This window comes from Daphnia pulex, chromosome 3 (assembly GCF_021134715.1).
Source record: "Daphnia pulex isolate KAP4 chromosome 3, ASM2113471v1".
Lineage (NCBI taxonomy): Eukaryota > Metazoa > Arthropoda > Branchiopoda > Diplostraca > Daphniidae > Daphnia > Daphnia pulex.
In genome coordinates, this window is record NC_060019.1 from 4,266,077 (window position 1) to 4,278,164 (window position 12,088).

Below are 12,088 nucleotides of genomic sequence, written 5' to 3' on the forward strand. Positions count from 1 at the left end.
TGTTAGGCAAGACCCGACTATTAGGTAGTACCACCGGATTACACTTAAACATTTATCATCGAGCTACGAGACCATGGTTGTTGATGTACGAGACTGTAGACGAAGGGCTATCAAAATTTCGGGTTTGTTTTTGTAGCAACGAAAAAGAATTAAGAATCGAAGGAGTCCAGGACAAAATTACGGAATATCCGCAAAGGTTGGCATTTTCCGCAATCATGGCCATTTTTTTCACATTATTTTTCAATTAAAAATTCAAATTACAATTTGGACTTGGCTCATGTTAGACTTAAGAAAGAGGTAATACAATCAAAGTTAAAAGCTCGCGTAAAAGAATTCGAGAAAGAAATGCTAACAATTTTAGCCAAAATGAATGTCACTCTAGCTTGACTTTAGATCAAGCATCTCTTCAGGTACTGAATTTCTGAAGCGCCTGATTACCAATTGGGAATCTAGGTTCAATGAGAACTCACCAGAGGTCATCACTCGGGAGGCGAGAACACAATGCCTGGATTCACTAGATTTGTGACACCATAGTGGCGCCAGAGCGGGTGTGTGAGAAACTTCTAATGCTCACTGGGAGATTTGAACTCCCATCCCCAAGGAAAGGCACACCTGTTCAAAAGTGACGCCTTATCCAACACACCAACTCTTCCACAGTAACAAACAGTAAAAATAAAAAAAATATTTTAAATTTCAGTGGTTGATCGCCACAAAAATTGAATCTTGTGTAATCGATGATTAATTGATACTGGTAAAATTTTAACACACGGAATTTCAATCGGTTTTGGTTTCATAGTCTAATAACTGATAAAACATCACGAAATAAAATGTGGAATACGCGAGTTATTGAAAGAAGCAACGAAGACAAATTCTTGTATTGGGAATTAAGCAAAGAAATGTCGGAGAAACGTGATAGCGTCAACTAATATATACATCACCTAATATCTGCTGTAGTAAACCGCTACGAAATATTTCGTTGCACCAATGCACTAACTAGCCATTCAACGAAATATTTCGTTGCGCTTACTACAGATATTGACTAGTGCAACGAACAATTTTTTAACACTTAAGACAGCTGCTGATCTGTATACGTTCAATTCATTTAAAGTCCATTGCTTATTAATTACCCGAGATCCGAACTTTCTAATTGTAGTCTACGCGTACGTTCTTACCCACACATGTTACATAATAGCAATTAATTTGATCGCATTACGTGATGAACACATATTCAATTCTTTGAAGAAATATTTATCTATCACTCTAAACAAATATATATCTTTCGTATGTACGCAGCGCTCATGAAACAACCTTGTACTTGCGGCGTTTTCCACAGGGAAATTTTTATTGTCGTCTCAGCGAGCGCTAGTAAATTTAATTACCTCTCTAAAATACAGCACTACCTTCCCACAACAAAAATGTCATATCACTATAATCCATTCCTAGTAGAATATCCCTCAAGTGAGACACGGAGAAAAAAGGTTCAAGGACGAACATTCAAAGTTTTGCCGCCTACCCTTGAGGAACTGAATCAAATATATTTTTTTGTGGAAATATTTATTATTTTGAAATAATAACCAATTTAATGGAATACTTTTATTATAAAAAAAAATGCAAATGGATAACGGTTTAGTAATAAACATACTACACTAACACGAGACGCGCTCAATGACTATTCCTCTACTGACGCAACAGCGTTGACGATCGTAGTTCAATGTGGAATTATTTGAAATTATCAAAGAGGAAAGACATAAATCTTGTTTCATTTTCGTTCAAGGGGCGACTTTCGTCAAATATTTTCTTTGTCGCATACGAATGTAGTGTATTGATTAAATTTAGCAAATTTCTTGTTGTAAAGGTAAACGTTGTCATGCGCTTTTGTCGCTGACACAGTAGAATTCGGGTTTCGGAAGAATTGTAAATTTGTCTTATTCATCTTCTCACAACCAGATATATGAAGAAAAAAGTTAGGTTGAAATCATATAATGAATAGGAGGATATAACAGCATGTCAATTTAAAGATTTAATTACAAGAGATATTAAACATTCATAGGATCCCGTGAGCGGTGACTTTCAGGAGTTAAATACACGGAACTATCGGCATTCAGGTTTTCCTGCGGCTGTTCTGCTTCACCGTCAGACGACATATCAATTTCTATGATTACGGCAAGGAAAAATAAGAAAACTAAAATGAAACAATACAAAACAACAATATTACCGTGAACCTGTCCGACGTCTTGGTCGTTTCCGGAAACCGTAGCTTCCCTAAAATTGACACTAAATCAATTATTCTGCGTTATAATACAAGCAATTCAAATTTTTGTGATTTACTCGTTTTCAATAACAATCGAATCTGCAGATACAAGAACGGAATGCCCTCTATCGATAGCTTCTTCATCCAACACCAACGCATTTGATACACCATGGGTTCTGTTTCCAGTATTTCTCTAAAACCACAAAATATGTCTCAACATGGGAAAACAAAGAATTACCTTTATAAAAAAACAATTACGGTTTGATCAGTGAACGTTCCTCCTGATGTTCCATACGTTCCTGGTCGAAGAAGAGGCCTAGATTCGTCCTCCGTTTCGGAATCAGAATCAGAAAGATGTTCACCTCGCGCAATTACCCGCCTTTTACAAACTGGACACACTCGGCGATTTCGCGTAAGCCACGGATCGATGCATTTGGTGTGATAAGCTGTGAATAAAAATTGGTTTCATTTATCACGGCCGTATTAAGACTAACAATAACAAATAATAATAATGAAATCCAATCCAACCATGGGAACAAGGTAGAATACGAAGTTTATCGCCATCTACGTAATCTTCTAAGCATATGGCACATGTATCATATGGATCCCCTTTCTTGAATTTGTTAGTAGGGATGGTTTTCAAGGACGACGAAGGCAAACGAATACGTCTAGATCGTCTGCGCTCCTTGACACACTTTATCAACTTAAAAAATTATGCAGGCATTAAATGATTATTCCCGAAATCATGACTTAGAACGTTGTTAAGTATAAATAAATGATGAATCAAATCACTTACCATAAAAACTACCATTATTGCAAAACAGATTGCAACAACAATGGCAAAAGGTAGAAGATAGCTGTTTAGATTGAATGGCAATTCATTGGTCAATAACAGCATGTACCTTTTAAGGAAAATCATAGCTTAATTAATTGAGTTTATCCATTGATAGCTATGACCAATACCCATCATAATATTGGTAAATAGACTGAATTTTTAGTCCATCTGAAAAACAAACGAAAAATTTGTAAGTCAAACTATTGAAATGTAACAAGAGAACTCATAATTTACCATCTTGTCCAATGAATACAGCAGGAATTATAATATCATCATCATCTTCTCCTGCCATAGGCTCTGCAAAAAAATCATTATAAGAAGTGATAAATGCATCGTAAGTAAGCATATTTACCAATAAGATTGGATCCAACATTATAAATGATTGCAGCATCATAGTTAGCATTCTGAGCAGCACGAACTTTGTCAACAAAATTACAATCATATCGTCTGATCAGAACAAACCATTTATCAGAACAATTGCTATTCTTTGGAGGAGGGTCAATTGTGTTACATGCATTTTGAGGATTAGCAATAACAACACAGCCAATCAATCCATCAAATGGTAAGACTTTCCCAAAATTAGCAGGTAAACTGGGAAAAGCATTTACTGTGGAATTTGTATCAAGAGATATTACTAAAACATCTGCTTCTACTACCCATACCCACACAGATGTCAAAAAGATCAATTTACACAAAAAGTTGACAAGATAAGGTGAACTGTTGGACATTGTAAACTTTACGGGAAGATAATAACGATAATAAGAAATTTTGTCACGTCTCTTAAAGTCTAACAAACGTTTCACAAAGAATTTGTGGGGGTAAAAAGTTCTAAAGAAAACCCACTACACAATCACTGAAATTTTAATCCATTTTAAGACGACTCTAAATAAGATCAAAAGTGTAAATGGTTTTATAGACGATTTGATTCTGATGTTAACGATATGAAATTGCAGCAATTTTGGCTCTAGGGATCAACGAAAACACTGTAATAAGTGGATTCGCTCTTTAATAAGACAATAACATATTCCGTAAATCCGTAGTAGCTATACAGTTTCGACATCGCGGCCAATGATGTCTCACTTTTTGGGGAGCCTATTTTTTAAATAGGGTTGCTTTCAACGCTCGTAGCGTTAGAAAATGGAAACCTATCTTCCATCTGTGAAGGGTAATTGTTTTCTCTGATCACACGATTTCTTATTCTTACATCTAGTAATAAAATTGTTGGTTGGTCATTTAGCTTAAAATTATTTATACTAAAAGATGTTATTTTCGTGCTTTCATATAATTGTGAAGTTGGGAATTTTAAAATAACAATGCCCTAGATGGCGAGGTTCGACACTAGAAATTATCATCCGTCTGCTTGTGTTTATCGACCAAGACTCCGCCCCCAGAGAAGAGTGCCAAGAGGCAAGAGCAGCCAACACTCCCACTCCCAACAGCCAACGGCGAAGGGCCAAGATAGATAGACTTTTTTTTAACTTTTTTGGTACTTTTTTGGTGTTCGCGGGTAAAAAGGACGTAGGATGTCCGGCCATGTAGTATAGCAGAGACGGACCTACTGTTATTGGTTGCATATTACTCTATTTCTAGAGACCTCCGAAACGTACCAAAGTGCCTCCGTGGAATTCCCTGGGAACACCTTTTTCATCCGAGTTACTAACAAATAGCTTTATCCCCATTTTAAGCAGTGTAGGAGAGTAGAAATTCCGGTGAAGTTGAATTTGCCAAGCCTCGTAGTCATTCAATAGGACCATAGTGGAGGGTTGAAATTTTAAACAATGAGTAGTTCAAAATCTGAAGAATTATCTCAAGCTATTGCAGATATTTTGAAAGCTGGTGGAGAGAAAAATGAAAAGAGCAAGTCTCGTAAAAAAGAAATGCGCGGTGTTGAAGTACTGCTGAAATCAATGAACAATTTAACAACTGAAGAGAAACTGAAGGTAAGCAATTTTTATGATGGTTAACTTATATACATCAGTATAATGAAAATCTCATACAAATCTGGTAGGTTTTAACACAAAAATATGCCGAATTGCTGGAAGAAAACAGATCAACTGCTGCTAGTTTAAAAAATAATGAAAAGCATATGACAGTTTTACAAAAGGAAAAAGAACAACTGCAAATGGAAAATGGGAAGTCTCTTTTAGCTCGGTCAAGATTAGAAGAACTCTGCCGTGAGCTCCAGAGACAGAATAAGGTTGTAAAAGGTAGTTTTCCCATATTGTTCTACATTCCATCCCACACATTCAAGATACCTGTTCATCAACTAAATACAAATGTTCTTTGGTAGAGGAGAGCATGCTACGTGTACGTGAAGAAGAAGAACGTAGAAAAGAAGTATCTACTAAATTTCAGACAACACTTTCTGAAGTTTCAGCATTACTTCAGCAGAACAATGATAAGAATCAAAAATTACGTGATGAAAACAGTGAAATGGCTACAAAATTACAGATGCTGTGTGACCAGTACAGCTTAAGGGAACAACATTTGGAGAAATTAGGGAAGCAGTATGACATTGAACGTCAACTAAATGAAGCTAAACTTGCAAAAATACGAATGGATTCCGCGGAAGCTAAGGAAAAACTGCTGAAAGAAAAGCAGATACTTCTGCTGGTTTGTTACATTTTGCCTATCTTACTAATATGATACAAATTTTTCTATACATTGAAAATGTTTGGTTAAAACAGGATCTAACTGAATATCAAAAGAAATGTCAAGTCATGCAGGAGGAGGAAGTAGGACTGCGCCACCAGTTGTCTATGTATACAGACAAATATGATGACTTTCAAAAGGTAAAATTGGCATCCAATTAGTCCAATAAGTTGATTTTAAATTATTTCAATTTCTTGTTTAATTGAACAGGCATTAAAAGCCAGCAATCAACAGTTCAGTTGCTTTAAAACTCAAATGGATGAAATGACTAAAAAGCTTAAGAGCTTGGAAAAGGAAACGGCGCTTTGGAAACAGCGTTGGGAGAAAAGTAACTCTTTGCTAACCGAAATGGCCAGTGAAAAGAAACAAAGGGATTCTGAACTCCTTACTACCACAAAGCAACTGGCCCAACTTGAAAAGCTCTGTAGAGCAATGCAGACAGAAAGAGCTTCATTAATCACAGAAATAAAGTCTATTAAAATGGCTCCTTTTGGCGAATTATCAGAATCTACGACCAACGAAGGTTTTCATTCAGAAAGCGTCGCTACTGTAACCCAACAAATTTTAACGTTGCCTAATGTTGAACAACCATGCAGCAACTCTGGCGCTGATGTATGTCACATTGACGCCAATAAAGTTTCAGTAAACTTAAAAGAAATTGATTCAGATGCTAATATTCTGCTTTCAATTCCTCATGATATTAATTGCGAACAGTTTGTTCAGGTTTTGGAAATTTCAGCTGAACGTTGCACAGATTTATCTCTTGGGAGCGATGATGTGAAAAGTTCCGCTCTAGTACACTCGCCTTCATCTGAAACCGCTAATATAATCGCTCCTATGGATTCACCTTCTCAGGAATCTGTTGTAATTAACTAGTCATGAATAAGAACAAATACAATGCTTAAAGACTGCACGTTTTAATTTTTCTAGACAAGAATTGACTTAGTTCGGTGACTAGCATTTATTTAAAAACAAAATTAATAACCTATTGATTAAAGAATTGATGAAGAACGAAAAATTACATTATTTGTTGATCAATTATTAATGAGTAGACTACTTCCACCGAAGAGTGATAAAATGTAATTATCAATTTTTTTTCAACTTTATTCTTCCAAGTATAACATGTTATAGCTCCCGTTCTAAATCAAATAGATTCATTTTATGACAAACTAGAGTATAATTTCGAACGCTTTCTTTGTAAGACGCGTAAGGAAATCAATCAATAACAATAAATGTCTCAAAACATTTTTGAATTCTTTAAACAAAGCAAGAAAAAAAAATAACATTGAACACCACAGATTAGCGTTCGAAATAGAAGGTTAAAGGCATCCAAATGATCCAAGAAGTCTAACTTCCAGAATTAATCAGTAGCAAAATTAGCAGCATGTGCAACTTCTAGTCATCAAACAACTTTTCGTAATGTAACAAAATTTGTGTGATGTTTTCTTGAAATATAGTTCAGTTTGTCTTGGTACGAGGACTGTGTCCATATTCTGATCCCTTGCTAGCACTGCTAAGATCCATCAACTTGAGCAACGCGACGATCACTGAAAAATAGAACAAAAATGAATCATCAATTTTAAGAAGAATGTGTGGCCACTAGGTTTTCAATATTACCTAGTCCTAATAAAACAACTCCTATCACGATGTTAACGAATCCAGAGCAGAACAGCGAGTAGAAAGCATTTAACACAGGAGGAAGGGTTAAACAAGATGTAATGAAAATAGTTAGCAATGTCCAAAGACGTCTTGGACGATAATGACTGCGAATGGGACCACTGAAGTGATGACCGGGAAGAGAAGACGGAAATTGTCCTTCGGTCTTGAAGATGTCAATCATTTTATCCTAAGGACAATCAAACAAAATAAACGTGAAAAATATCATTAAAATAAAACAGAGTAATTTATTTTTTGCCAATACTTTATGATGGAAGTTCTGATGTAGCCAATTAGCTGCTTTATCGCTATCCTCTGGAATGTCGTCAAGAGGTATGCGCTCAATTAATACTTCGGCTGCGATAGGGCGGCCAAGTACTAAACTTTTGAACACAGGCGCAGCAGCTTCTTTACTGTTGACAATCAAAATACCAACATAAAAAAGATGTTCAAAAAGTTTTTTTTTTAACCTTACATATCAAACACCATAGTAGCACAGTAGATTGCAGGGAACTTCCCCCTAAGCTTTTCAATTGACGAAACAAAACCCTTTGTACGAGGAACCAACAAATGTTTCAAAGGTGGAAGGCCCGTTTTTTGAGCAAATTCAACAGATGCTGCATGCTTAGCTGGAGTATATCTTGTTCCCTCAGCAAACAAATGTAACTAAAAAATGTGAAAACTGTAGTCTCTGGTAATTTATTTTCATTAGGCATTCAACTTACCATGACAGGATCAGGACAGTTAGTCATCTCAGATAATTGGTTCTCTAATGTTGTCTTGTCTTTTTCCCAGCTCCTATAAATTTAAAATGTGGCAAATAAAGGTAAAAATAATAATAATAAAAAAATAAATGTAATACCTCTCCAGAAATGCATTTTCTGAAAAAAAGGCTGTCCATCCAATAATAGGTACTTTCTTGAAGGATTTTTTAACCAATGCTTTGGCACCCTGAATTATTACAGTAAAGTATGCAAGGAATAAATATAAATGAATTATTTAGATAATTTAAGAATAACCAAAGGTAAGAATGCTTACCCCTAACATCCTAACATGCTCACAGAAAAACCAGCTAAATAGCCAATCTACTTCATATGAATGGTTGAGTAGGAGGACTGCATGTTCACTACCCAATTTTTCCCATGTCTGATCATCAGTATAGATTGTGCATGTAGAACTCGACCACCACTCTGCAAGAAACTCCATTTCTGTTTTAAATTACAATAACGTTTGATAAAAGATAAATATAATAATAAATATAATTAATAAATTTACTTACGGCCCCAAACTGCATAAGTGAAATAATAATTAAGTTTGCGGAACAAAAAAGGACTGAGAGGTTTTAAACAAACCCACAGTAAAAGTTGAACAAAGTTAATCAATAATCCGGAAATAAGGAAATTTACGCCAATCACAACAAATCCGGCAAATGATAATCCCTCCTTGAAGTTAATATTTGGCACCATTTTAATATGCGAAATTTCGAGTCGATATACACGTGTTCAGCCTGTGTTCATCAAACATAACCGAGTTAGTACAAATTTATTAATTTAAGTAAATTAAGATTTTTACTAGATATTACCAATGATAGGGACGACAATGAGATTGGAAGAATAAGTAGCGAACACTGAGCCTGACTGAACTGACGAATGTCAATCAAACGACAAACGTTCAGTACAATCTGTTGAATGAATCTCTTAACCCACGCGATGACAGCAAAACGATACAGTACTCAGTAGTCGCGAGACCCAACTTCTAGGCCCTTCTAGTGGCAAAACATGGCCCTCATAATTTCATGCAACATAACCATGAAAAAAAGTGGAACTGCTGTGCTGTAGCCTGTGGACTATCCTACAAATATTTAGTCTGCTTTACCTCCACTCGTAAGCAATACCGCCATAGCTATGCTGCTCATAGATAAACGAGATTCCTTACTTTTAGGAATAGGAATGCGACGAAAGTGAGCGCCTCTACAGTGGTTGCAGACAAGTAAAGATTTTTATAGTTGTCATTTTATGCAACTAGTTATTTTTTTTTCAAAATAGTTTATCGATTTCAATATTAGTATTAAAAAATAATCATTTAGTAATTAAAAATAAACTGAATCCTTCTATGGGGTACCAAAAATCAAATATGGTAATCGATTTTTGAACATTTTTTTGGGAAAAAGTGTTCATTTCGCACCCCATACCATATCCTTCGCTGCGCGGAAAAGTTTCTCAATTTGTAAATGAGTTCTCTCCTTAAATCGAGGGCAGCCAATAGACCTCTTGCACCGTGCGGATAGCAGGATTCTTGTATTCCGACAACGCTGCAATCCGCCATATTGAGAAAACCCCACCCTTTTTTAACACTGTCTCTTATGGAAGTATTTTTTCAAAGTGTTTTTTCTCTTAACTGGATAACAACTTCGACCAAAGAAAAATATTGAAAAATACCACATTATTCAGGTAATACGTAGCATGTAAGTTTTCCACTATTGAAGTAGTGGAAGTTATATTAATTAAATGTTTTGTACAGGGCATATGGGCATTGTTTACATATGCAGGACCCAAACGTGTATAGTTTACTTACAATTTTTAACATTTTTCCACTGAAACACTTGGTAATTTATTTCTGCACCATCGTCGCGGTGCAGAGCGTAACTTGGTGTTACAACGCACAGGGTCGAAAAAAATACAACCCGGGCCTGAAGATCACCCACGTCTGTAATAAAAAATCTCTAATAAATATCCTGGTAATTTTACGAGAAAAATCTGGGTAATCAACTTCTAGACTACAATGTGGGGATTTATTTTTAACAAAGATTAAATATCGGTATACATTGTCAGTTTGTTGCCTTCTGTTTTGGTTTTGCCCGTCTTATGACGGAATGTAGCTACTTACCACTCTGATCGGTTTTTTAAAACTTCCTATTCCTAAGGTCTGTTTTGGTTTTTAATCCTTACTCTGGGTCAGATAGGGACTAAATCCAAAAACTTAAGGGTGTGCGACATTCAGGCCCAGTCATTCAGGCCCGCGTCTTACAGGCCCACCTTTTTATTACGTGCCTTTCAGGCCCAATTTTGACGACCTTCAGGCCCAAGTTTTTTTAAAAATAAAATCATGGTTAAATGTTAATTTGTTTGTATAATTCATTTGTTAAAAAAATACGAGGTTCTGCTAAAAATAATATATTGGCGTTAGATGGCTTGATATGGGTCTGATGCGGTAGACTCGAGTTCGAAACCCGTCGGAACCAATTTTAGTTTTCTTATGAATTCTTCTGGTAGTTGATGGAAGTGGATGACTGTTAAACGAAGAATTGTTAATGCTTAAACGAAGAAATAGGAAGTAGAAGCAGGAAGTAGAAACAGCAAATACAATTCCTTAAAAGCACTTCCGTTTTATATTCAATTTCTTTTCATTTCTTCCTTTCAAATTTACTGCGGTGTCTAAGAAAAGAGTATCTTTTTCATTTTCACATTTTTGCAATCGATGTTAACGTTTTGACACCCAAACTCAACTACCCCGCCGCTGATCCTTATTTACCCGCAGAAAAATATAGGGGAGAGTGGGGCTAAAAGGCCTGAAAGCAGGTCGCTCTTTTCTAATGATTTAGCTCTGTATTTAATTAAAAAATTGAGCTTTTAATCATGTGTGCATAATTATCATGCGCACTAATATTGGAAATTTAAAGAATTTATGACTAGCTGTTCTGAAATATGAAGTAAAAACACTTTTTGACTTTTCTTATGTAAGATTTTTCGAAAAGCTTTTTCACATAATTTCTTTTGGAATAACGATCGAACTATTTAAAAATACTAGTGAAATAGAGAATTTTATCCTCTATCGACTATATGTAAAGGCGTAAACAGAAAATTAAATTATAGTGGCTTAAAATATATTTTGTGTAGACGACCTTGTTGGGACTATTTCTGCCTTTCACCGTAGGGCTAGTAGGCTTATGGGAAATTGCCATTGCTGAGAAATTGAGAATAACTGAATTTTTGAATTAGCTCAAATTACTTATGGATATTAAAAACTAACCAAGAGAATCATATAAAAACCACCCTGAAAAAATAAATCGTTGTTATTATGATTTATTTGATCAAAATCGAGCTTTCAAATCAACCCCCGTATCGGCTGTTCTCCTATTAGAATTACAGGGAAAGCCCGTTGAAGGGGCATGTTGCGTCATTTTTCTTTTTGTTTTATAACTTTAATAACGCTGGATTTGTAACTAATGACATTTTCAAAATATATGTCGTCCAAGATAAAAGAATTTTTGCTCTTGGTTTCAAGACCAAAAGATATAAAAAAGGTATTGATAGAGGGAAATGGGAGAGAAAATAAAAAAATTGGTGCCAATCCTTACTACTCTCCCCTAACAATTCTTATTCACAAATATATTTTATTCACAAAAAAAACTTGAAAAATCGTTTTCTGGAATCGAACAAAAACCTAATTAATTAAATTCTGATAAAGGTTTGAACGAAATTGGAAATCCTAGTCTTTTCGTGTGTCAGCTAAACTTATTAACCATAACGCTGAACATCGAAAAAAAACATAGGGCTTAAAGATATTGACTTGGCTTTCAGTGAGTGTAATCAATTACATCTCAATGATGTTTCATTTTGACAAAAAAATAAAAGTTTTTGAGACTTAAACTTACTTACTAGTGTAAAATGCCTTGGAATCTAGAGTAGGTGGAG

The 12,088-nt window shown here is 35.3% G+C and overlaps 3 protein-coding genes across 3 annotated transcripts; 1 reads left to right on the plus strand and 2 right to left on the minus strand.

The window, feature by feature from the left end:
* Window positions 1-1,752: 1,752 nt before the first annotated feature.
* On the minus strand, window positions 1,753-4,175 carry LOC124191490 (E3 ubiquitin-protein ligase RNF13-like). The gene is made up of 9 exons (XM_046584746.1): window positions 3,439-4,175; window positions 3,321-3,383; window positions 3,215-3,254; window positions 3,048-3,153; window positions 2,780-2,954; window positions 2,510-2,697; window positions 2,329-2,444; window positions 2,216-2,262; window positions 1,753-2,152 (listed from the first exon to the last, which is right to left on the minus strand). Exons 1-9 carry the CDS (start codon window positions 3,812-3,814, stop codon window positions 2,037-2,039), a joined length of 1,227 nt encoding a protein of 408 aa, XP_046440702.1. The 5' UTR covers window positions 3,815-4,175; the 3' UTR covers window positions 1,753-2,036.
* A 401-nt stretch (window positions 4,176-4,576) lies between these two features.
* LOC124191489 (alpha-taxilin-like) lies at window positions 4,577-6,651 on the plus strand. Its single transcript, XM_046584744.1, has 5 exons — window positions 4,577-5,026; window positions 5,095-5,293; window positions 5,377-5,699; window positions 5,774-5,878; window positions 5,949-6,651. Exons 1-5 carry the CDS (start codon window positions 4,865-4,867, stop codon window positions 6,612-6,614), a joined length of 1,455 nt encoding a protein of 484 aa, XP_046440700.1. The 5' UTR covers window positions 4,577-4,864; the 3' UTR covers window positions 6,615-6,651.
* Window positions 6,652-6,826: 175 nt separating this feature from the next.
* LOC124191491 (1-acyl-sn-glycerol-3-phosphate acyltransferase gamma-like) lies at window positions 6,827-9,302 on the minus strand. The gene is made up of 9 exons (XM_046584747.1): window positions 8,977-9,302; window positions 8,674-8,901; window positions 8,433-8,602; window positions 8,257-8,345; window positions 8,120-8,192; window positions 7,870-8,060; window positions 7,660-7,807; window positions 7,356-7,584; window positions 6,827-7,285 (listed from the first exon to the last, which is right to left on the minus strand). The coding sequence occupies exons 2-9, from the start codon at window positions 8,858-8,860 to the stop codon at window positions 7,197-7,199; spliced, it is 1,176 nt and encodes a 391-aa protein (XP_046440703.1). The 5' UTR covers window positions 8,861-8,901; window positions 8,977-9,302; the 3' UTR covers window positions 6,827-7,196.
* Window positions 9,303-12,088: the final 2,786 nt, after the last annotated feature.